Source organism: Chlamydotis macqueenii, chromosome 4 (genome assembly GCF_036417535.1).
Source record: "Chlamydotis macqueenii isolate bChlMac1 chromosome 4, bChlMac1.mat, whole genome shotgun sequence".
Taxonomy (NCBI): Eukaryota; Metazoa; Chordata; class Aves; order Otidiformes; family Otididae; genus Chlamydotis; species Chlamydotis macqueenii.
The window spans coordinates 74,637,302-74,662,999 of record NC_141559.1 but is presented as its reverse complement, the minus strand read 5'-3'; the positions used below and the strand labels follow the sequence as shown (position 1 = coordinate 74,662,999).

At 37.4% G+C, this 25,698-nt stretch overlaps 1 protein-coding gene across 12 annotated transcripts in view; it reads left to right on the top strand.

Annotated features, from left to right (window-relative positions):
- Positions 1 to 25,424, top strand: part of ADD1 (adducin 1) — a 66,960-nt gene extending 41,536 nt beyond the window's left edge. For 5 of the 12 annotated variants that reach the window (XM_086747807.1, XM_086747809.1, XM_086747805.1 and 2 more), the window contains 11 exons: positions 1,482 to 1,631; positions 2,299 to 2,442; positions 2,566 to 2,664; positions 3,019 to 3,195; positions 4,173 to 4,517; positions 7,533 to 7,634; positions 9,440 to 9,529; positions 16,410 to 16,566; positions 17,442 to 17,816; positions 18,568 to 18,663; positions 22,919 to 25,424. In XM_086747807.1, coding sequence (XP_086603933.1) covers positions 1,482 to 1,631; positions 2,299 to 2,442; positions 2,566 to 2,664; positions 3,019 to 3,195; positions 4,173 to 4,517; positions 7,533 to 7,634; positions 9,440 to 9,529; positions 16,410 to 16,566; positions 17,442 to 17,816; positions 18,568 to 18,663; positions 22,919 to 23,268 — 2,085 coding nt within the window. In that variant the 3' untranslated portion in view covers positions 23,269 to 25,424. Of the gene's footprint in view, positions 1 to 1,481; positions 1,632 to 2,298; positions 2,443 to 2,565; positions 2,665 to 3,018; positions 3,196 to 4,172; positions 4,518 to 7,532; positions 7,635 to 9,439; positions 9,530 to 9,630; positions 9,649 to 10,372; positions 10,466 to 16,409; positions 16,567 to 17,441; positions 17,817 to 18,567; positions 18,664 to 19,408; positions 19,444 to 22,918 lie in introns of those variants that run through there. The other 7 variants (XM_086747817.1, XM_086747811.1, XM_086747810.1 and 4 more) reach the window with 7 other exon arrangements.
- Positions 25,425 to 25,698: the final 274 nt, after the last annotated feature.

Genomic DNA, 25,698 nt, shown 5'->3' with positions numbered 1-25,698 from the left:
AAGGAGGAGCTGGGTCGCTTGGATAGCTAGTCACATCACGCCCTTGAAGGCTTCTGGCTGTTGAGTCAAGCTTGTCGAGGGCAGCAGTTTGTGTTTCAGATGTAAATGATGCAAATCAATTACAATTTCGAGGCATTGTGTCAGATGCCTGATTTAGGTTTCCATCGTTTAATGATGTAACTAGCTGAGGGTGTAGATAAATTATGTTTTCAAAGTCCGGTGGTTGCAGTTGAAGACACAACTCCCTTAACTGTTAGCTAGTGAGAAGCGTTTTGTGAGCGTTTATCTTCAGTCTAGTCTACACTACTGCTGAAGGCAACTTGAGTTAATGTGGTTGACTCTCTATTCTTTCCATCTGGCTACTGTAAGGAAGTAACATCTAGCAGAGAGGTGAGATAAGTATGTGCAGAGTAGTAACATTTCAGACTTGTGATACTCCTGGCACCTTAAGGTCCCAGTACTTCCCTTAGGCTATCTGTAAAGTTGCCTTTTTCATACATAACTCCACCTTAACCATTTTAATTGAAAAAGTTATAGGAGAAGGAATGGAGAAAACTGAGACCTGCCCTTTCTTGTTCCTACAAGATTTTTAGAACAGGGTAAGGGCCACGCTGTAGGAGTATTCTGTGTGTTTTGGGGTTTTTTAAGGTGTTCCACTTTAACCTCTGTATCAGGAATGTGAGTACCTTGAGAAGGAAGGTTGCATGAAGGTAGCCAAATGCACATACGCACACACAAAGAGTAGCGAGCATGTTCACACAGAAAACAGCTAGCAGTAGGATTTAAGACGACAGACTATAATGATAAGGCACATAGCTTAGCTAGATGAGCATGCTGACCAGCAGCCAGCTTACATGATTGGCCCTTTTTTGACCCTTTCTCTCCATTTGTCCCATGCTTGTTCTTCCCTCCTCCACTTTGAAACTCTGTTTTCTCTGATCTTGTTCTCTCCCAAATAAACAACCCATGCATAATTACTTTTTCCTTTTTATTCCAGTTTTGCTACATCCATATTCAAATTGGGTATTTATAATATTATTACCTGGCCAATCTCAGCCTTACCTGGTATCAGTGGTATGTTTACCTAGGTACTGGCCTTTCAAGAACCTGCTCCCTAAAAGGTCCCAATACTCCTTGGTGTCTGAAAAGTTTGAAAGTTTCTTATGTAACTCCACCATAACTCTGAGATGCAGCCACTTTTCATAGTGCTGTTTGTAACTTATGTCAGCTTTTTGCACCGTTACCTGTTTCATGCAGCCATTTCTTTTATCATATCCAGTAGTTCCTGATATCCTCTTCAGTTAGCTTAGTCTCAAGCTGGGGCCCTGGTCACCTACCTACAGCCTTATCATGCACATTTTGACTTATAATAATAAAATACTGAAAGAAATATGGTTTAGAGCTTCAGTGGTAGATGCTGAATTAAATCAGATTTTTTGCAGTCTTGATTCATTTATGAAACTAATTATATTCGTTCCTAGGTTAAAATCAATATTCAAGGAGATGTAGTTGATCGTGGAAGCACTAACTTGGGAGTAAACCAAGCTGGTTTTACTTTGCACTCTGCAATTTACGCAGCTCGACCTGATGTTAAATGCATTGTTCATATTCATACTCCAGCAGGGGCAGCGGTAAGCACGCTTTTTAGTTCATCACCTTTCCTCTCATTAGAGCAACTGGTTACAAGTCAGTTTTACCTCTTTGGAATTTTTTTAGTATATCGCTTTGTGACTGTTTCAAAGTTCATATTCTGAAATGTATTTATTTCTTTTTCTCCAAACTGATTAACAGCAGTGATACAAGGATTTTAAGGATAAATGATCAGATTCCTAAAATTGTGAATAATACAGTAGCCTTTAACAATTTCCGTAATTTTACCTGCAGTTTTGTGGAATGTACTGTGTCAAAGTTTGTCACTAAATTTCTTTGGAGGTGGGGGGAAGGGGTGGAAGTCGTTGAATGATTGAGTGGAATGAAAGGAATGCATTTGGTTGGTTGGGTTTTTTTTGTTTTGTTTTTGTTTTGTTTTGTTCCCCCCCCCCCCCCCCACCCCACCCCGCCCCCGAGTCTTTTCATATTGTTGTTGACAAAGCAGCCATACTGAGTCAGTCCTGAGATCAACTTGGCTTTTATATCCAATCCAAAAGTTGTGAAAAATAGAGGCTTTAGGGATGGAGTATATGACCTGTACAGACACATATATATAATATATGAAATAGATTTTTATTATAATTCGTACTTTTCTTCATTTTTTTTTCTGTTGCAATAAATTAAGTCAATTGTTCTAATATTTCTTAGGTTTCTGCAATGAAGTGTGGTCTCTTACCAATTTCACCTGAAGCACTTTCTTTAGGGGAAGTAGCTTATCATGACTACCATGGTATTTTAGTGGATGATGAAGAAAAGGTGGTTATTCAGAAGAATTTGGGGCCTAAAAGCAAGGTCAGTATTTACATCTAGAAATAAAGAAAAGTACGTGTATGGGATGGGGGAGGTATTTTCTTTAATCAGGAGCAAGAAAATACTTGATTACTGCTGTTAACTTTCTTTGCAATGTCTGTCTAGGTCCTCATTCTCAGAAACCACGGCTTAGTATCAGTTGGAGAGACTGTTGAGGAGGCCTTCTACTATATTCATAATCTAGTGCTTGCCTGTGAGATTCAAGTAAGAATTTTAGTATGTTTTGTAACAATACAGTCTGCTGTATTAACCTTCAAACAGATTAATAGTTGTGCTAAACTCTTGTTCTAACCTAACATGGTGATATGCAAAATCATTATATTATGCAAAGATGTCCAAAATATTGGTTTAACCAGCAATATTTAAATATTGTATTGAAACCATCAATTTGATATATACTGCCTATTAAAACAACAGCTTTTATACAAGTGTGTTAATTTACTTAGCTTTAAAATGAAGTAATTTTTTTCTGTTTTTTCTGATGTCAGTTTTCTGGGGTATTTTGCTTGGTATATTTGCCCTCTCAAGAAACTTAAAGACTATTTTACTGTTTTTAAGGTACGTACCCTGGCCAGTGCAGGTGGACCTGACAATTTAGTGCTTTTAGATCCTGGAAAGTATAAAGCCAAGTCTCGTTCCCCTGAGTCTCCAGCAGGTGAGGGTTCTGTATCCCATCCAAAATGGCAGATCGGTGAACAGGAATTTGAAGCTCTTATGCGAATGCTCGATAATCTGGTAAGGCAGACGTTTTTGTCTAATTGTTTCATATGATAATATATATAGTACTTTAAAAGTTGCAGTAAAGGACATTAGTAAGCAATTATCACAACGTACATGTACTTTGTAAATGCACCCCAAATTCAAACTTGGCTTGTCTTGTTGCAGTCTTGTTCGTTGTTTTGAATGTCAGAGTCAAAATCTTCCTTGAAGTATAATTTACCAAACTTTAGTTCAGAAATTTCCTGGAAAAAGTACAGTCTTAAGACTTTAACAGTGCATAAATTTATGATTATGCCTTCTGTGCTGATGTGATAGAGCACTAAATTAGATTCCCCAGTAGCTTGCTATGACACAGTAAATTGATTAAAAGCAGTCTGGCAAGTAACTGTCCACTTATTAATGGTATAATACCTGTTTGAATAAGTTCATCCTGAAGGGAACTGAAATTTTCAAGCAGGAGTCCCCCATTTTAAAATGCAAACATTGAGAGGAGAGTAGTTTGAACAGTTATGGGTACTGTGTTGTTTTTAGAAGTGGCCTTGGAACATTTGGCTAGTAAACCTGTGAAAAGAAAATTATTTTTTTTTCTTCTTTATCTGTCGAACACGTGGTAATTTTTTTTGCTTGAATGTGACAGGAGGCAGACTCACAGCACTGCTCTTGATGAACTTCTCAATGACCTCAATGGCTTTTTGCAGGACTAATGTAAATTCTTCATAGAACTTTGATACAAAGTTTTTGAAATTTGATCTACCAAAAATGGGGACTTCTTTAAACTAGTGGTTCAGAAGTTTATTAGCTTAGAAAGGACGCTAATGTAGCCTCATTGCTGTGTGTGTTCCACCTTTGGCTTTGTCCATCATAACTGGTGAACAGTAGGTAAAGAAAAGGTTGTGTTGTTGCAGTTAAGGGTATGGTTCAAACCTAAATTCAGTCATCTGTTGAAAAACTTGGAGATGTAGAAGACTAATTCTGCTGCTCTGCTTCTTCAGGGTTACAGAACCGGCTATCCGTATCGATGCCCTGCTCTGAGAGAGAAATCTAAAAAGTACAGCGATGTTGAGATTCCAGCTAGTGTCACAGGTTACTCCTTTACTAGTGATGGCGAATCAGGCACTTGCTCCCCCCTCAGACACAGTTTTCAGAAACAGCAGCGAGAGAAGACAAGGTGGCTGAACTCTGGCCGAGGGGATGATGCTTCTGAAGAAGGGCAGAATGGCAGCAGTCCCAAGTCGAAGACTAAGGTGTGGACGAACATTACACACGATCACGTGAAACCCTTGCTGCAGTCTCTCTCGTCCGGTGTCTGCGTGCCAAGCTGTATTACCAACTGCTTGGTCTGTGCCTACCTTACTGTTCATAGTTAGATGATGTAGAGCAACTTGGGGTGGCTGACACTTAGAGGCTTTGGGAAGAAAAAGATCACTCTCCTAATTATTTTCTTCTTTCTTATGTAAAAAAACTAAATGTGTTTTACTAACCACTTAATTTGGCTTTGATTAGAAGTGAGCTGTAAAAATCATCTCGCTTGTTAACACTTAAAACTGCTTAAGACTTTGGAGCCTCTAATTTTCTTCTGGCTTTTCAAGCTAATGACCAGATTGAATCATAGTTCTTACTAAGTAGATTCTGCAGTTAAATGATTTAATTAAGGACAGCTGTTAGGAAATACTAATTCTATCTGCATGAAAGCTTTTCAGTTAAAACAAAAATTAACTATTCAATGTACTTTTGTACAAGTATATATAAAACAAAACAAATATCTACCCTCTGTTACATATACCAACTTAATTTGCAAGCCATTTGCAACCCTTTCTGTGTACAAGAATTGATTTCAAAGTATGTAAGTGTTGGGTTTTTTCCCTTAAGCAGTTTTTCTTGTCTAGTTTCTCAGCTACTCTTTCTGTCCTGTTTACTATGCTTTTGTCTACCCCAAAGCCTCTGAGTGGTCACGACCAGCTGCCTTCTGCATGTAGTGTTGCATGTAAGTAGATGGCCATAAATGGAAAGTCTTTCCTAAAGTATCAGCTGGGTGCGGCATGACTAAAGTGCAGCTCAGGCCATCAGCAGGCACTAATCGATAGATTCTGCAACCAGTGCTTTTTTTTTTTTTTTTTTTTTTGTTTATCGATGCTGCTTACAGTTAAATTTTGCACTGAAAGATATGTTAATTGAAAAGTAAAAATATCAAGTGCTTTCAAATGGGCATCAGTAGCTGTTGGTGTGTAACTGTGGTTTTAATATTTTCTTGGGCATATAGAGCATCTGAAATGTAGGCAGGGATTTGCACGCATACAAGGCTTTGTAACAGTTGACTTCAAGCTGAACTATAGTAGTTCAGTAGTACTTCAGTAGTGGTGCTATGTATAGCAGTATATGGTTACAGGTGAGTCTTAAAAAAGTAAAACTAGTACCCTTGAAAAAGAAAAAAGTACACTACTTTTTTCCAGAACACCTCTTTGTTCTTATTTACTCCTACAATAGTCTGCCTCACCTCTGAATGTATTCAGAGTTCTCTATATTTTGAATACTTCTATGGAATAATTAGTCAGACAATGTGTGTACTAAAATATATAGTGTTAATGTGTAGAAAGCCCTGAAAAAAAACAGAGGATCTCTATCTCTGTGGTATTTTTGTGGTGTTCTCTTTTATTTAAGAAATTAATGTATACATATGTTGTTTGTACTATCAACCTTTTACTAAACTCAGCTATAGTTTGGAAGAAAGCTTGTACCTATGCGCATATATTTGAAGCAGTTTGTGCTGTTCAACCCTAGCTCACAAAGCAGGTAGTATTTTATGTTTGCGATTATCAGGGAAAGATTGAAGCAAAATTCCTGCTCAGAAGCTAGTCTTGTTTAATGATATGCTGAAGCACTAGAAAATTTCATAACAGGTTTGTGTATTTAATTTTTTTAATGCTTGTTACTAAGCTAAAGAAAAAGTAGCTTGTTATGTTGAGGTTGTTTTTATATATGTTTTGACTAAAAACTATCTTTAATAAAAAGCTGGAGTAGTTTTTATCTGAGAAGATAATCATCAGTGAGTATTTCACAGCTCCATGTTCATTCCATTTTTTACTTTACGGTTGCAAAACATTTTAAAATTCTGTTGCTTTTTAAAGTTTGACAGTTTCTGGCTATCTTATTGTTTCTTGAAGTTACCCAGGAAAAAAACGCATAGCATTTGCTCTATAAATGGGTTTGCTTTACTGTTCAGTGCATTTTCTATGCAATAATGATTGGAAATTAGGACACCACATGTAATAAACATCAAGATAAAAAGTTAATTGTGTGTCAGATTAAACAGAGCTCCGTACTAAATGCACTGATCAAATAAAGTAACCTTCTATGAAGAACCCATGAAGCGCTTAAAGTTTGTGTTTGGGATATTTTTGTAACTTTTTGAGCTATGAGTTATAAAATACTCGACATCACCAAACTGTTCCTCTAGGTTGCTGTGCTGATACAGCTGTTTATTTGTGCAGAAACTAATTCTGGAAATGGAACATTTTGCTGAAGTAGCTTGTTTTAATGCAAAACTTTGGTGATGCCCACTCTTGCTTCACAGTACAGAATCATTCACTAAACCTGGTTAGTGACATCACATTGCTTTTCATACTTCTGTCATCTTATGCTTTAAGTTCGCTTTGTTGTTTGTTGAGTATCGGAGGATTGAATCAATGATCTCTCTGTCTCTCACACTGTTTTGTAAAAACACCCAGTGCAGAAAATAAAAATGGCAGAAACAGGGTTTTAGAGCTGGTGTCTTAGATCTTGCTGTACTTCTGTTTGGGTAAGAGATAGTGTCCTTTTTAAACAAAAATGAACTCATGGTGAAATTTCTGATAAAAATGTCCTTAAAAATAAGTCCTTATATTGGAGTTTTCCTACTCCTGTGTTAATATGTCTCTTCATAAAGTGAGAAGCAGACTGGTTTTGGAAACATGAAACACTGCATTTGTCAGTGTTGATCAAGTGCACAGAAAAATATCTTAATCTTTCAGCCTCCATAATCTCTGAATTGCATATAGCTGTAGTATTTGCATAATTTTGGGTTGGAAGTCATTTGCAAGTTAACTGGCTCTCTAGTTGTTTGTTGTTGTTGTTACTAGTTTAACTTAATGGAATGAGTCTAATATTTACAAAGGTATCTGAAGGTACAGTTTTTATTACTGAAGAAGGAAGCAACTTAAATAGTCTTGGGAATTAACAGAAGAACACCACAATCATTGGTTCAGTTCTCTGCTATGTATATATAATGCATGATCAACTGTTATGTGAATTTGCTGCTCTGAGTGTCCATAGCCATGACAGCAATTCTGACTATGCAACTGTTCTTGATATTACAGTGGACTAAAGAGGATGGACATAGAACTGCCACCTCTACTGTCCCTAACCTGTTTGTTCCATTGAACACCAATCCAAAGGAGGTCCAAGAAATGCGGAACAAGGTTTGTAATAGCAGTAAAATAATTATTTTTGGTCATTGTTACAATTAAGTTGTGTTCTTGTAATGAACTAACTAATTTTGCTATAGTGAAATTTTTGGGGTTCAGTAACACAGCTTTGCTATTGTCCTGCCCTTTTATAACTAGATACTGAAACAATTCCTAAATGATCTGAACTTATCTTGGAAAAAGATTATATTACTGTCCACTATTGGAAGACTTTTATTGTCTTATACTTTGTTACTGTCACACCAGTTGCTGGGTATCTCTGAGACAGCCACCACTGAGTTTATGGTAGTAGTTCTGTTCCCTGAGCTCATTGTTTTTACATTAGTGACCTATTTTCCTGTTTTGGTTTCACCAATTGAAATTTGTGGCCTAGACAGAGAAGACTATGGATCTCTCTCCATATTAGATTTTACTATATTACGATATGCTGTGATTGGTGCAGAAATTTTTGGGGCCTTTGGAACTACATGCTAATCTTTTTGAAATGACCTAATTTTCCAGTCTTTGAATTTCTGATCTTCTTTTCACCAATCTACCAACAGGAAAGCATTGAATGCATTTTTTTCTAAAGTATAAAGTATGCACTGGTATCTTGTTAATACTTAACTTGTTTTGCTACTTCTAACTGATGGCCATATGGAACATGGGAGTTAGCATTATGTCACAGGAAAGTCTGTGTGCAGGGGTACTACCAGGAATACTGATTTGTTCTAAAATAATTTGTGTAAGGTTGACAGAGCTTTTGCTTTTCCTGACTTGGCACCGTGATAATAATCACTTGAAATGAGAAGTCTGGTGAAATTGTGAAGCAGTTTCTTGGTTTTTGAAACACAAATATTGTTTTATTAAAAATTTGAATGAAGTGACTGAGATGAGAGAAGTAAAACTTCGAACTTTTTACTTTCCTGATGATCATACAGGTCGTAAACTAGAAACAAGTGCCGATGATGCACTTTCTGAAATACCAAGTATTAATAATTTCTTGTGTTTGTATACTTGGATGCATGTATTTTTATATAAATCAAATGTCCTTTTTAGTTGTAAAGTAGAGATCTTTCTGAATGCATGCTTTTCTTCCTTTATCTTGGAACAAGAACCAGAATATTTTAGAAATAACTTTGAATCAGTCATTATGAATTCTTTACTGTAGGATATCTAATTGAAATAGATAATACCTAGATTTAAAGATCCAGTTTCTGTTCCCATCTTCTGTATCAAAGAACTGGAGGCATTTAGGATGCAATAAAATAAATGTGTTTGAGTACTCTGGAGTGTCAGTTTATGCACACAAAAATATTTATATGCCCTTTTGAGAATATTGTCCTGACTAGATGCAAAAATTGAACGTTGTACAGGGTTTTACAGTAAGTTCTGTGGGAAGATGATATTGTAGTGCAATATTAGGCTAGTGACAGAAACCTGTGAATGACCAGTCAGGTACAATAGACTTACATAAATATGACCTCTGTGCTTTGCTTCTCTCCTCGCTTATCTTCGCAAACTGCAGAGTTGTGTGTTACCTGATGTATAGAGTTTTACCATGAGCCAGTACTAAAAAGTAAAGGACAGTACATGCTGTGGTACTTAAAGACTAAATTCTGAGAATTGTGAGGAAACAACTAGGAACTTGAGCACGTCTTCAAGTGGTGTCTACAAGCACAGCTTTATTTGATGGATAGGGCCATAGCAATCAACACCAGTTGCAGCCTGTCGGCAGGTTCACCCCCTTCTTTTTCAAATACAAAAACGTGGTTAAACTTCTCTGTTCATGTGACTGTATTCTGCACTTTTCGTTACAGATTCGAGAGCAAAATTTACAAGATATTAAAACTGCGGGCCCTCAGTCACAGGTTCTCGCTGGGGTAGTTGTGGACAGGAGTCTTGTACAGGTGAGAGTATAAAACACATAGAACTGTTAGCTTAAAGTTAATTTATTATATCCTCTGCTTTCACCTAATATATCACTATAAAATTATTCTTTAATTGGCAGAGAGTAACTGTGTATAAGGTAAGTCTTAGAGGTAACACCATTGTCTTTGCGAGAGTGCTCAGGGTCAGAAGTTTAAGAGGCTTCAGCCATGTAGCCCAAGCATGTCTGTGGAGGTTGCTTCTTTTTTTTTTTTTTTTTTTTTTTGCTGAATGTAATGCATGAAATTCAGAAGATTCTTGTTCAAAACTAGTTGGGCTTTGTGACAACTTGTTGTTTGTTTGTTTTCCAAGCTTATGTGTCTGGAAGTATTAATACCGGGCGCAGCAGGCTCACTATGGGGCAGTGGTGTTGTGTGTTATATATGTTTTATCATGCTTCATAATATTTTACTGGAACAGCAGTTGGAAAAAAAAGCTATTATACATCAATAAAACTTAAAAACAGTATGTCTGCATATGTAAAAGACTTTTATCTATGAATCATAGCGCAAAGTAAAGTAAGAATCAGAGCTATACAGTATAACTGTATAGTTGAATGACTTTAAAGCTGTATATATCTGAGTGCTTTAACTGCCCCAGATAAGTATTTTCTGATACATTTTAAAAGTTTTGCAAGTCTTATCATAACCATAGCATTATTCATGTTGGGTGCCATATTGCGTGCATGTCAATTCATTGTCATTTGCAGTTTCATCTATCAGTTACTGTTTCGTTGCATGTTTTTAGCAAGCATCATAATGCTTTTGGTTGATGTTTTAAAGCCTAGGCTCGGTTTGCTCTGTTTACTGAATTTACTGTTGCAGGATGCTCCCCTCTCAGACTGTACGGAATCTATTGAAGGGCTCGATCTCACAGAGCAGGCCTTTAGTCCCGCTAAATCTCTGTCTGTTAGAAAGGTACTGCCCTGTCATACTGCTCTAAATACTGTTGTTCACCCTTCATTTTACCTCTTCCTTACCCATACCTTTTCCCTCTGTTAGCTAATGATTCGGCTAGAAAAGAAAAAAAAAAAAAAAAAAAAGATGGATCTCCAGATTATATCTATGCAACTATGTAAGCAGTTACTTTACCCTGTTAAAGTATTTTTTAAGGATTTTGATCTTTTTCTTTGTCTGTAGAAGCTGGTAAAGAAGCAATTTTGGTGTTAAGGTGTCGATTAGGTTCTGCATATAGTGGATTTCTTTGTGCATGCTATTAGTGTTGAATTACTTTAATTAGAGATCCATTTTGAGTTAGCTTAGTCTCAGTCTGATTACATCAGTGTAATTCCGAAGATATCCACATGTTCAGAGTGTGTCATGCTGACAAACACTGTCAACTTTTGATCCTACATTGCTAGACATCTTGTTTCCCTAAAACTTCCTGCTGTTATGTACAAGAGTTGCTGAGTAGTGCTCCACACTTCCAAAATGGATTAGCTTTCAAACACGTAATCATGCTTGTCCCTACGTGTAATATACTTTAAATACAGAATAAATTTAAGAGATATGTGTATGGTGAGGGTGCACAGTCCTTTGAGGCTGAGTAAACAGGAACAGTTTGCACGTGGGAAACAGTCTATCCTTAGCTGTCTTTCTCTCCCAGGTTTTGAAGGAGTTTCTCAGAGGTGATCTAACATGGAAGCACAGTGTGTAAATAAGCGCCAGTGTCTCTTCTGCTCCAGTCTTTACCTAAAAGATTCTTAAATCTTGGTTTAAGTCATGTCTAACATCTCACTATCAGATTAGCTTTCCCATCACAAAACCAGAATACTTTTAATTACATCATTGTTGCAAATCTCATGACTTTCTAACACTTTCTAGTGTAACAAGCCAGTTTGTATTATAGATAGTTGTATCACACTGAGAATTTTATAACTGTTTTTCACATTACAGTTTGTTTTATCCATATTCTGAAAGGAAAAATAATAAAACACTATTTCCAGATTTAAGATGAAAAGTCAAACAAAGCCATATTCTTCCTGACAGTATGTGTCTTTTATTCCTTGCTTAATAATACCTTCAAAGTGAAAAATTATTTTTATGGTAGTCGTCCATTGGTTATCACAACACAGGCAATTTCTTTCAGCAGTGATGTGTCAGATATCTTTCAAGTATTATTGAAGTATTCTTCAAGTATTCTTTCAAGTGAATATTGGCATCATCGTTTTATAAACTAGCCAACAAAAGGTCTGTTGGTTATATGATTTTGCCTAGTAGCATAATGTTAGGGTTTAGATGTCCAAGTGATGTGCTTTCTTTGTGTGGTGTCATGAAAGTGTTTTCCTCCCAAAATACTGTAGGAGTGGCCTATTTAATAATCTTTATTATCTTTACATGGATTGTGACCTGAATGCATAATAATTTCCTGTGAGGGGAAAAAAATAACAAAAAAAACCCCCCACCAAACCAAACAAGAAACTCAACGATAACAACAACAAACCACAAAAAACCCAACAAACCAAACAACAACAGAAAAAGCCACCAGAGAAATTTTCTGGAAAGGTTATGCCAAAAATCAGTTGTATATTGTGGAACAAAAGAAGTATAAATGATCTTATGATGCCCACATAAATACCTCACGCAAAACTTTGAGGAGACCTGTACATCACAGACTTAGAGATTTAGGTGCCAGAAACAAGTTTTCAGTTGACAAATTCTTTGACACTCAGTGACAGTTAAAGTAAAAAGTGCCATCTGATTGCAGTAATGCTTAAAATGTATTATGTTTTCAATAAACACTGAGATTTTTATCAAATACTAATCCACACTGTTTTGGATGAAAAATCCTTTTTGTGTACAGTATGCATGTAATGCTTTGAGTCTCCTGTGCCTGTGGCTGCAGTAGTAAATACTCCATTTTGCCTTGTCACTTGCTTTGCCCATGTTCTGGGAGGTCCTGGCCATGTTGCAACACAAGCTCTATGTGCATCATGTAATTTTATTTGTGTTATAGACTCGGTTACCCAAGCTTCTGCTGCAGTCTTGGCTGAATGAGGAGTGTTTGTTATTCTTACCAATGACAATTCTGCAATCTGATTTTAAAAAAAAAAAAAAAAAATTTCAAGACCTGGAAGGAAAAGGAGAATTGCCCATTTTGCATCTCTCCCTTTGCAGTGGAAATTCTGTGGCTTTGCTCTTTATGAAGAGCCTCTCAGTTCCGCCCCAGAGGCGGCACTGGGCTTTAGTGGCGATTTCTACATGAACAGTACTTTAAGAATCTTGGGTTTTAGGATAAGGGCACTGCATTAATGCCAGATTGTGTTAAGAGCAATTGTTAACTTTAGAGAATTATTATGAACCTACTGTCTGACTGAGAGAAAAATTGGTATGTATAAGGTGCCAGTTTTGCTCGTATCTAGCCCTGAGAACGAGATTAAGTGCTTGCCTGTTACATGATGGTCATCTCCTACCAGTTTTGAATTTTTCTCTGAAAACAAGATTTGGTGGAGAAGTCGCAAAATGACTTGATAATCTAAAATTTCCTTGTAGGATTTGTGAGGTCGAAGTTAAGTGTGAAGGTGTATTATATATCATTAGCTATAAATTACTTTCCCATTGTTGGGTCTTTGTGGGAGAGTATATCCCTACAGAATTCTCAGGAGTGAAAATTATATTATATTGCTGAATGTAATCTCTACATTGTTTCTTAGAGTGGAGAAAATGCTGTTGATATCCAGGTGCTTATACATGCAAGCAAACTTCAAATAGTCATCAAAATAGGACTAGAATCATCATCAAAATAATACTAGTCTCAGCATAATCCAGATGAAGTCACTAGAATATTCGTGTTTTGCATGTCATCCTTTTATGCCAGTCTTTTATATGGGAATTTATTCCCTCTCTACAGGCTCTCTGGAAGCAAATCCACACCAATTTTCTTGTTCAGGTTTTCTGAACATTCATAGGAAACGCCGAATGGCTGGGACAGGTTGATAGCTCTGCAAAGTCTTGTCTACTTTAGTGTCACGTTGAACAATCTAAAATATGTCCTGTATTATCTTTTTAGTCCTTTATACTCGTTTTCCTTCTGTCCCATGTTACTCTCTTCATTTCGTGTGTATATTTTTATTTGAATTCTTAAAAGGCTGCTCTGTGGCCTATTCTGTGAAGTAATGCATCTCTGCTTCTTTGATTTGTACATAGTTTTTGTGTAACCATATTGCAGAACTGACTAACATTCTACTATAACTTATTTTTCCCATAGAATCCGTCCCTTTACCCTTACGATTTTCGTTAGTGGCCTTTGAACTGCTTCCATATTATTTACACTGAGAGAAACTGGATGTGTTAATCTGGAAACAGCTTTTAGCAGATCAAAAGTTTGCTTTTCTGGTCTCTCATGTAATTCTTCTGCTTTTACAGTCCAAAAACACAAGTGCTTTTTCTTTGTAATACATAATCTGCTTACTGTCGTTGCCTCTGATCTTTTTCAGTATTATTTCTCTTGGGTCAAAGATACTCAGCTAGTACAAATACTGTTTGCATTGATTGTGGGTGTGTGTTTCGTTTTGGTTTCTTATTTGCTGTTGTTTTTGTTTTTTTTTGTTTTTTTTTTTTTAATTTAGTAAATGTGGTAAGCTTGATGCGCTGCTTTTATTCCCAGTAGTTCACAAAGGTACTCTCTTAAAGAGGAGAACATGTAATGCCAGTGCACTACTCATCCTGCTGCAAACTGCGTGTCTTCCTGTTTGTCATTATTAAATCAATACGCATTCAGTAAAAGTTCATTTCATGTGAAAGTTGTTCTACCCAGTGATTTTGGATTTAACTTGCTGACAAGACTCAACAATTCTTACCCATTCCAGGGATACCAGTGTGCACTGTACATCTTGTTCCTCTGGTGACTTTTGTAATTCTAGAGAACTCTAGAATCTATGCCTGAGATCGGTGCTTTTCAAGCCCCTAATGCTTATTGCTGAGTCTCAGTTAAAGCTGTATTTTTAGTTTGAAGGGTGGGCAGAGATAGAGAAGGAAATACAAAATTGCCACGGACACCAATTTGCTGCCATCATGAAAAGCTGGGACCTGTAGTTTTGGAGGTGTTTTCAATTTTCTACAAAACAACTAGGATTTGTACAAAGGTTAATTGTTTTGTGACTTCACGTTGGACTAGATGATCTTCGAAGGTCCCTTCCAGCTCTAACCATTCTATGATTATTCTGTAAGAAAAGCAGTGACTATCAAATTGGAGGCTTTCTGATGTTAAGACATCTGGTGCTTAATGGAAAAAACTGAGAAAAGGCTTTTGACATTCTACTACCATTCTGCATCTGGTACAAGAGTTCCTCTTATTTTACAGAGAAATTGAGGTGATCTACAAAATTTTAGAGATGTTGCTCTCCTGCAGTTCCTTTCAGGATCTTACAGTGGAGATCTGTTACGCTGTTCTTCAGTACTTCTGGCTGCTCTTTGCCTCCTGAAGAGCAGTATAGGTTCTGACAAACAGCTGTTCTTACCTCCCTGGATTGCTCTAGACCAAATTTCTGGAGATCTCTCATGACATGAGGCTTTTAGAAATATCTAACTGTTCGTGTCTGCATTCCATCTGGACACTTTCATCTGGCACCTTTTTGGTGCTGACAACTTTCCCAAAGCAGATTTTAGCATCAAAAACAGTACTGTGTCTAATTTCATCTTCAGTTTTACAGTGAAGATCTCATGTTGTCCATCAAGTATGGACAAGGAATTGAATGTTTCTCTTCACTCAGGTGCTATTTATTTTTGAACTGTGTTTTCTAATGCTTTCTTTTAAATATTGGTACGTATAACATTTGCATATGAAGATGACTTGGGCCAATCAATGATCCATACTTACTTGGTATTGGAATTCAAATACCTCGCTTCAATAACAAAGACAATTCAGGTATCACAATGACACAAGGCACAGACCACACGTCAGTCATTTCCAAACCAGTGTCAGTAGAGTTCTGTATACCTAATGAAAAAAACAAATGCTTAAACAAGTCACCTGAAAGATACAGCAGCTCTCCAGGCAAGCATCTTCTGTATCCGAGACAAGGAAAAGCCAATGGCTTTAGTCTTTGCTATATGATTAGAGAAGAAAAACTAAAAACCTTAAGATCAGAGAATCTCTGATGCAGCTGCTTTTGTCTGTTGGAACTTACTGTACTTAGAGTTGCTAATACTGGGGGATTTTTTATTTGTATATCTTTTTGTCTGGCTTGTACGACAAACATTATAGATGTAAATATGCTAACTTGTGTAAGATTACAGTTAACCTTAATTACTTAAAAATCGCTTGTAATTAACTTTTAACCTGGCATATACAGAACAAATACAAAGATGGCTTTTTACTATAACATCTGTTCGATGTTATGTAGTAGCTACTAGAAAAAGACCCCAAAACAAACAAACAAAAAACCCAAAACAAACCACAAATAAAAATACCTGTGAGCTGAGTCCTCTGAAGTTCTGCAGGTATTCTGGGCCCAGATTGCTGTGCAGTTGGGCCTGGTATCCTGTTTCTTTTGTGGGGAGAAAAAGAAATGTAATGCTTCTGTGCCTTCAGACATAGTTCAGCTGGACTGTTTTGCTGCTGTTTGATTTACTGCTTAAAGGTGGATATTCCCTGCTGGAAACACTGATGTGTCTGTAGGAGTAATTGATGAGACCCGTTTTCTCCTTTATGTTAACCTGCTGTAGATTAAATATTGTTTTTAAAAAAATCTGTAATAGGTTTTTTTTTTTCTTAAATCTATAAGAAAATAAATGTAGCATTTTTCAGATTATCTCTTTTTCTTTTTTTTTTTTTTTTTTGGTTGCTTTGTAGCCTCTGTACTTCTCAGGGTTCTGCAAGTTACTGTTTGATTGCAGATGTTTCTTAATTTTCTTTTGTCAGGGAGAACTGGTGACTGCATCGAAGGCAATAATTGAGAAAGAGTATCAACCAAAAGTCATAGTGAGCACAACAGGACCAAATCCCTTCAATAAACTCACTGATCGAGAACTGGAAGAATATCGCAAAGAAGTAGAAAGAAAGCAGAAGGGACCAGAAGGTTGGTTTCTCTTTGTGTGTGTTTTCTGCAATAGACTATAACAGCAAGTTTATTACTAATTGGAAGGTGGGTTACCTGCAAAGGCCATGGATAAATTATTCAGCTTTTGTGTGTTTCAGTTTTTCCAGTGTGAATTAGAAATGTAAAAAGCACACTGGAGATGGAATGTGCAATCTTAAGTGTTAATGGAGTGTTCTGTAAAATGCATAGATCTTATTTCTAAAATTATCCTAGTAGACAAACTGGGGCGTTTAGTATGGCAGGCTCTGCTGCTATTAGGAAGCTTCGAACTTCAGTCAAAATAATTTTTAGGTACTGCAAAGGATTGCAGGTTGTTCTGCTTTGTTGCGCTTAGTGCTAGAGAGAGACTAGGGCGAGAGGGTGATTTTGCTTTTTAGCAGCAAAACTGCAGCTTTATAACTCACTGAAAACTGTGGATTTGAGAAATCCGTTGAATAGGGGAGATACAGAACATTTGATTGCTACTTGGAAATGGCACATCTTGGGGACTTCCCCCAAAACAGTCTTTTGAATTTATCAAAGAATTGTGAGAGAACTATGCTGTAAAAAGAGATCACTGCTGCATCAGAAGTGGTTATACTGCTTTACTTCTGATAGTTTTAAGAGATGATACTTATGATGCTCATCTGTTGTCAGGTTTCTTGCATCCTGAATGATGCAGAAACCAGAAGTGCCATATGTTTTGCAGTGTCTGCTCCCTGCTTCTGCTTTTTGATAAGACAGTGCAGGAGCCATTGTAAATTGTATGTGTTCAGTTAATCAAGTATTGGACTGTGTGGGGTGGGATACTCTGCTGTTACGCCTGTATAACTGCATACATTTATTCTCCCATAACATTGCTACATCCTTCTTAGATAAGATACCAAAATACGGAGAGACTGTGTTACTGAGACAGACACCAGCTGGGGAACAGAGTACATTGCTTAGAAATCAGACCATCAGTGAGCAAAATACGTCAGATAAAAAATGTCTGGATTTGAAAGGCAGATCAAAAACCTTTCAAGGAACAGAAACGAAGACTTTACAGGATCGTGACGTATCATCACTGTCTAAATCCTTAGATAACACTCAGTTTGCTGCTGCAACGGTTTCTTGTCAGACCGTGCAGCAAGTCATCACACATCTTAACCAAGAAGAGCCAGATGGGCAGAAGTCCTCCCATAAGGAATTTCATACTGCAGTGATCAAAGCATTAAGGTCCAATCCTGACCTTTTGGCTGAGGCCTCAGGTATTGCTAATACGGTACAGTTGGGCTTGCAATCTAAGGAACAGCCTCTTTATCTGCACCGTTTGGAGATTCTGTCAGCTGACTCTCATCTGTGGGTCTGATTGAACTTTTAATTGTCTAGGTGAACTATACGGAACACTGTTTTAATATTGTTCCTGATATACAGTGTACTGTAATATTTTTCTTTCAATCTAGGGCTGTTTAAACCTGGAAGCAAGGGGGACCCTCCTTACTAATAACAAATACACAAACCACTGTGAAATCTGTTTAAAATCATTTAATTACCGCATGTTTCTCTGATTATCTGTGCAGTCTTTTTTCCTTTGGGATGCAATTTCGTTTACTCCCAAGTTTCAGCAATACAAAGCAAGCAAAAGAGCATTGTGTAGTTCTGATAGCACATATTCTGCCCTCCTCCATATTTACTTATATCTTAATTGTCAATTTTCCTCACAAGTTTTCTTTAGAACAGCGTCACAAAACAATTCTTAAACAGTTACATTATTCATGCCCTCTTAAGAAAAACAAAAACCACCCAAGACATCAACTGTGATTTCAGCAGTTTTGTTAATATCAAACTATCCCTTGATTTTCTTTTGCTTGTTTTGGAATTATTTAATATCTTGGCAGAATTTTGATTCAAAAAAATGCGTTTGTATCTTTTGTGTATGGAGCAAAAGGACACTTTTGCTTTCTCACATGCTGAAAGGTTTTGTCTGCCTTTTTCATTTCTCTTTGTCTACGTCTGCAGAACCTTCAGAAGACAGCAGACAACAGAAAGAGAGAAGTCCCGCTGATCACACTGCGGCTCGCACTCCTCCCAGTACGCCGATTAAAATAGAGGAAGGTATGTCCTTCTGATTTGGGGGCCAGGGGAAACCAGTAACTGCATCATTAGTGACTGACGCATGAAAATTATGAACTAGTATCTAATAAGGTAAATTATTTCTTGTATTTTATTTTTATACTACCTGAAATATGACACTGAACCGAGTGTACTAGGAGTTATGTTTACAATAATAAAGAAGTGTGCATTAACATAAAGACAAATTTTCACCTGTTCAGAATTGCCTTGTCATCTCTTGGTGTTTCTCAACTGATTGACCCTTTTGTACATTTTCTGTGAGAGAGAATTGCTCTTATGAAATGAAATAGTGTCTGATGGTGAATCAGACACAAATTCAGATGCCTTGGTAAATCTCCTTCACCAGTTGCACATTTCTTAAACATTATTGTACTTGGATTACACCTCAGTAAATATTTTTTTCCAGCTCAATTTGAACCTAAATGTCGTTGTTTGCTCACCTTACGTTTAGTTTTAACTAAAATGAGAGCAGGGCTGGTAAAGTCTACAAGTTCAAAAAAGGATAAAATAACAATCTTGAACAGGTGTAATCTAATTTTTGTCTTGTTTCCCTTACCTTGTACATTGGATATATCACTTGTCTGTTAGTCTTCCGTTCACTATTTCATCTCATTCCGTTTTCTATAAGAATGGTTGCAACCATTCTTCTGACTTAACACGATGGCTGTGATGAATGCATAGATTCTCTACTTGTGCTTTTTTCTTCTTGTGGCTGCGTTACAAACAGGAGATGGATATGCTAAAGAGTACCTGTTACCATAGTAAGTATCATTCCATACTCTGACCTGCTTATGTGCTTTGCTTCACTCTTGCATCTTTGTTTACTAAGGTTTTTTTGTTGGGTTTGCTTTTTCTGTTTTAAAAGCAAGCTTTTTCAGTTCAGATGCTGCTTCCTTTAGTTCTTGATTTCATTAAATTCTAGGCAGTTACAGACCTCACTACATTTTAATGCACTCCCCCTTTGAAAGAGACTGTGAAAGTGACATCATGTGTTTCCATATCTTTGTGTCTGATGCCTCAGTCTACAAAGGAGTAGTCTGAAGTTGTCTTTCAGATATAGCTGAAACAGGTCTGGGAGTTTCTGCCCCAACAGTTTGCTGCTGCCTACACAGCTTGGACCTGGTCATGAAATGGAAGCAAGTTCCTAAGCTATTCCAGTGCAAAAGTGTTGCCACTCACATTGTGATTTAACCTTACCCCGCACGCTTCTGCACAGAAGTGGACATGGAACTACTCCTGTGTTGTGTGTCAGCTGTAGGGGAATTCAAATTCCACCAAAGGAATAGCAGCAACTTCTACAGCTGTTTCAGCTAGATCTGCAGGGCTACATCAGGTTATACTTTAAGAATAAGGATGTTTGGCCCCTTCCCTTTGTACGTCCTGTTATATCCAAAAGTCAGCGTGTTTGTCATAGATCTGAAAGTCAAACTACATCGTAGACAACTGTGATGTTACTAATAGAGTTCTAAAACCTGAAAATTCTTTTTTAAACTGAGAATTGTGTTCCACAAACTCTTGTAGCTGTGTAAGTTTTCCAGGACAAACATATAAAGCTTATTTTAGAGAGTAACTGGAATTTCATGCCATGACGACTTTGTTTGGCAGGAGTTCTGTTGAATGACAATGTTCTCTGTATAAAGCCCTTCTCAGCTTTTTTTTCCCTCATATTGTTTCTATTTAAGTGCAACTGAAGTCAGAATAGCGTTTTGTGTTAACTCAGTTATAGCCTGGTTTGTATGTTTGTCCACGTTTGTGTTGAAAAAACCCACAAACCTTTATTTTCATAAATAATGTGAATTGTAAACACACACTAATATTAATGTTACTTTTCAAACTCTCATGCCGTGGTGTATATAAAGGGAGAGCATGGATGTAGACATGATTATTCTAAAAAACTTCAGAAATTTTGAGGTGCTGTTGAGTTCTTGAACTGTAACTAGGTTTTGCAGCAAGATATATTTTTAAACCTTCCTAGTTACGTCACTGAAATCCATCAAGTACAATAGCAAGGTGTTTACATGCTTCATCAAATGTGCAGTTTGTAAATATCCCTAATTCTGGTAAAATAGTGCCCTTAGCAAGTTAGATAAACAGATCTTTGTTTGATTCCAGAGTAATGTTAATTCCTTCAGTAAAGATGATGGTAATTTGACAGACTGGGAAGGACAGCAGTCTTGGATTATCAAGTTATAAAACTGTTTATATTTATCCGCTGCTTAGGCGAACTGGCAAGTATTATTTGAATGCCTGTAGCTTCCTGTTTTTAAAATTAAAGAATTTCTAATTCCTTTTTTAAAACTTTGTTTAAAACCTTCTTTTAAAATTATTTTTTAAAGACAAAACAAAATTGACCAACAGTTAAATATGGTGCCTGTTCTAAAAATTGGGCCAGCTAATGAATAGAATAGAGTATTTCCAGTTGGAAGGGAGCTACAACAACCATCTAGTCAAACTGCCTGACCAGTTCAGGGCTGACAAACAGTCAAAGCATGTTGTTAAGGGCATTGTCCAAACGCTTCTTAAACACCGACAGGCTTGGGGCATCGACCACCTCTCTAGGAAGCCTGTTCCAGTGTTTGACCACCCTCTCAATAAAGAAATGCTTCCTTATGTCCAGTCTAAACCTCCCATGGCGCAGCTTGGAACAATTCCCGTGTGTCCTATCACTGGATCCCAGGGAGAAGAGCTCAGCAGTGCTTTCAGTTAATTTCTGAAAAGTAAAATGAAATCTGAAAAGGGAGCAGGGTGGTAGTGAAGGACTGTAGGTGGTGCTTCTTAGAAATGTGAGTATCACATACGTACATGGGTTAAGCTAGGGCTTTAGGGGGCAGTTTGTAATGTACATAAACGCTTTCTCTTTTCCACTCTGTTTTAAATCCTGCCTGCATTATAACTTCTAAACTGCTAACTTGTGCATTCTGAGTGTTTCGCACTGAATAACAGTGTGTGTTATTTAACTTACTAGAAGTTCATGGTGCTCTAGGCAAAACGTGTTGGGTTTTCTAGCAGGCATTCACAGAACAGAGTGTGCTAAAATACATTAGAGGATTATTAATCTCATCTGGCAGAAATAAAAAGACCTTTCATTGTCATTTCCATGATTTTCTGTAAAATTTCCATTTCCAAGATTTTCTGTAAAATCTTGTGAAAGCCTTCAGGCTTTTCAAATTAGAATGAACAATATTTTAAAAGTTTTAAAGAGTTACTTTTCTTTTGTGCCTTCCAATGAGCATGCCCTGGATTTGGTTCTAAATTCCTCCTCATGTCACAGCAATGGGGATATATTTGACACAGCTAAGGAGAGACTTCTCGGCTACAGTGCAGTGATGAACATTGCAGAGAACTTTAAAAAGTGCTCGTTGTTAAATATATATGCACAAAGAGGAGCTTTAACCGGAACATCTCTAAAGCATCGCGGTGAATGAGGAAGGTGTTACAATTGAGGGAGTAGCGGTAAAGTTCACCTTTGGACATAAAGTTATCACTAGATTTTTGACATTCTTGTATACAGGGGTGAGTTTTGCTGTTAGACATCACATACATTCTTTAAAAAAAGAAAGCTGTACTGCATAACCTGCTAAGCTCATTTGATTTTATAAACTACACGGATTTTACTTATAGGAATCCTTAATATATACTCATATCTTGCAAAAGTGAAGCCTTTGTGATAGGAAATCGTATTCTGAAGCAACATCTCTTGGATCTCATGGAAGAATATGGTGAAAATGCAAGCATTGTGATTAAAAATTGGCAAGCCAGCAGTTCAGAAATTAATGGATTTGCACGTATCGGATCACTGCAAACCACCAATTTCCACCAAAAGAAAAAAGAATAAAGATACAGAATTTCATGATGCTCCCTTCAATGCCAATTAAAATTGTAGGTTTAATTCCTGCTTACTGTACTAAAATCTCATGTTGCTTGCAAATGTTATAAATAAAGCATGAGAGAAGTCTAAACAGTTACTTTCTTGCTGTTTTGCTCCCACACGGTGGAATTCAGCTTTATCTGTTCTGTGGTAAGAAGCTTAAAAACAAACAAAACTTTTGAATATTTTATTTCTCTCTCTGTCCCCAAAGCAAAAGGAGAACAGACCTATTACAAAGGCTTTTATGCAAAGTAAATGTATTGGGGTTTTGTTTTTTTATAGAGCGCACTCACCATCAACTTGCTTGGCTTTCTCTGTTCTAGGGACCCTTAGGGAAACTAACTGTGTCATTGTCTGTCCGTCCACTAGAGACACAGCAGGACCAGACCTACAAAGATGACAGTGATGCTGCAACTTTCAAGCAAACCCTCCCAGATCTCACCCCTGATGAGCCTTCAGAAGCACTCAGCTTCCCTCCCTTAGGAAAGGAGGAAGGGAGATGTGAAGATGTGCCCAAAAGCCCAACGGAGTCACCTGTGGTGGAAAATAAGGAACCCCAGTCTCAACCTGCTGAAGAGCCAGTAACACCAACAGCTGAGGAGGGGACAGCAGCTGATGCAGGTAGTGATGAATCTCCAGGGAAGTCCCCATCGAAAAAGAAAAAGAAGTTTCGCACTCCTTCCTTCCTGAAGAAGAGCAAAAAGAAGAGTGACTCCTAAAGGCCAAACACACTGCAGAAACACTGTCATGTTTTAAAATTCATTAACCACTAGAATGTACCAGATCGTACTGAGTGTTTTGTCTTATTACGTAAACGAATGCAGCAAGTAATCCAACCAGCCCCTCAAGTTATGGCTTGATTGTTTAAGGTTATAACCAGAAACTAATGTCCAAAAAGGTGCTAATCCTGTGTTTTCAGCAGCTACCACAGATCTGATCTCTAATTTGTAATCAAATGTAAATTACTTCCACGTGGAAGGCATTGAATCGCTATTTTTAATTTGAAGCCCACACTGCTTTACAAAAGAATTTTAAAAACCTTTCACAATTAAAAATAAAACGCATGTTGCTTACCACAAGAAGTGTTCTTCTCCAATATTCTGTTCCAACTCACAAATAAATTTCTTCTTAAATATTGATTTTTAGAGAGGATGGCTTTTGCAGTGGTGATTTCAAGCGGGATGTATTCTTGAACTGACAGGTAAACTTCTGCAAGCTTGTGATTACTGATCATGTTTTCGTCGAGCTTTGAGGCTCTCCATTCCTTCCTCTTTCTCCCCTCTGACTATTGTAACAAAATAAGTGTTTTTCAGTTTGTTTTATTTTATAACTGGCACTTGAAACAATCGTTGATGTCTAAGACTGAAATAACTGTGGTGCGCTCCGCTCATGTTGTGTGTTGAAAGAGCCGGATCTTTTTTTTTTTTTTTTTTTTTTTTTTTTTTTTCCCTAGTGAATAAGGAAAGTCTGTCTTTCAATCTTGCCTCCCTAAGAATCAGTCATATGGTAATCTGGCTGCTAGAAAAGGTTAAAAAATAACTGTAATAGAAGTATTTCAGAAGGCTTTCAACTGGTGGTGTTGAGCATGGGCAGTTGTATTTTGGGCCGTAGCCCAGAGTTTTTGTCACTCTCTTAAAAATCCCTTGGGTGCACATGCAAACCTGTTGCATATAAACCCTATTTGCGGCCTTTTGTGTTTGTTCCTTCCCGAGATAAAAATGTAAATGTATTACACTGAATATTTAACCTTTTTATAGTAATTATTTTCACTTTCAAAAACTGGCATTTCTTTAATCTATTTTTGTTGCCAGCAGTAAAGTACAGAAACCCCAAGTAACCTTAAAGGTGTATTTTCACAGTTTGCTATCAATGTTTGTTTGTAGCATGGTAAAGAAAATCACTTTCGCCACTGAATTCACTATTTTCCAGTTACTGCCATGCTTCTGTCTATCACTAATCGTAAAAGTAGTTTAAGATCAGATAGGTAGAGCTTGCAGGAATTCTCCAGAAAACCGCGCGTAATTACCCCAGCCAAAAGCGGGGAAGGCTGGTCCCCCTGTCTGGTTTCTAGTAGGAGCATTTCTGGTTTTAACGGCAGAAAACATGCACCCCCCTGTGTGGGAGAGGGAAACACTGACTCACAGTAAGCGTCTGTGACAAAACAGTATGGATGTAACCTTTTAGGACAATATTAACATTGCAGTTGGTAAAATAGCAGAAAACTAATGCCTTATGTTCATGCAGCAGAAAGCATCAAAGGAGAGGTGGGTTGAGCGCTGGGACGAGGCCCGCGTTAAGCTGGGAGGTGCTGATACCTCGCGCTGCTGTCAGGCAGCGAAGGGGAAAGAGCCGAAAGGAGAATTAGAGCTGCAAGGCTTTAAAGGAGGAAAGAGTTTGGAGGAAGTAACCGGTACGGTGAGCAATGCAAGGTCACCTGCTGCGGCACGCGCGGAGGGAGGGTGGGACAGGAGCAGCAGCAGAGCACTGTGCGGGAGAGCCCTGAGGAGCAGGGTCTGGGCAGGACTGCATGGCACCACTGGCTTTCAGCTTGTACTTAACCTTGTCTGTCCTCTGCACACTAGGAAGCATACAGTACTTATTTTGCTAAATTGTGTTTTATTGCAGGGTTGTAATTAAATGACTAATCGCTCTGTGTTTCAGTTCTTTAACGGAGTCCCTCCATTTATCTTGACCACATATGCAATGACTTTTAATTTCTAATTTTGTAGTTCTTTTAATTCTTTGTATTCCAATATGAAATGTAGTCATGTATGGTATGGTTACACACTTTGGGGCAGAATAAAGTCCTGTATTTTTCTTTCTTTCTTGTATCATTAAGTTCTAATCACAAATAAAACTTAAAAAAAAAAAAAAAGTCTTTTCCTGCCTTGCTTTCAAAACTTGTAGTTTTATTCTACAACTGTAGCCTGTTGAATTTAATTGGCTTCATTTTCCTTTAATGATTAATGTGTTGATTAATGATTGCTTTAATGTATTCTCAGAAAATACTCAAATTGGCTATTGCAGCCTTTGGCAGCCCTGGCAGTTGGCTGTGCCCTTACTGGTTGGCTCCTGCCAGGAGGCTTTGGCACTGTGGGGACAGTTCTGGACGCTGCTTTGGCTCAGCCAAACAGCCAGCTTTGGGTGAG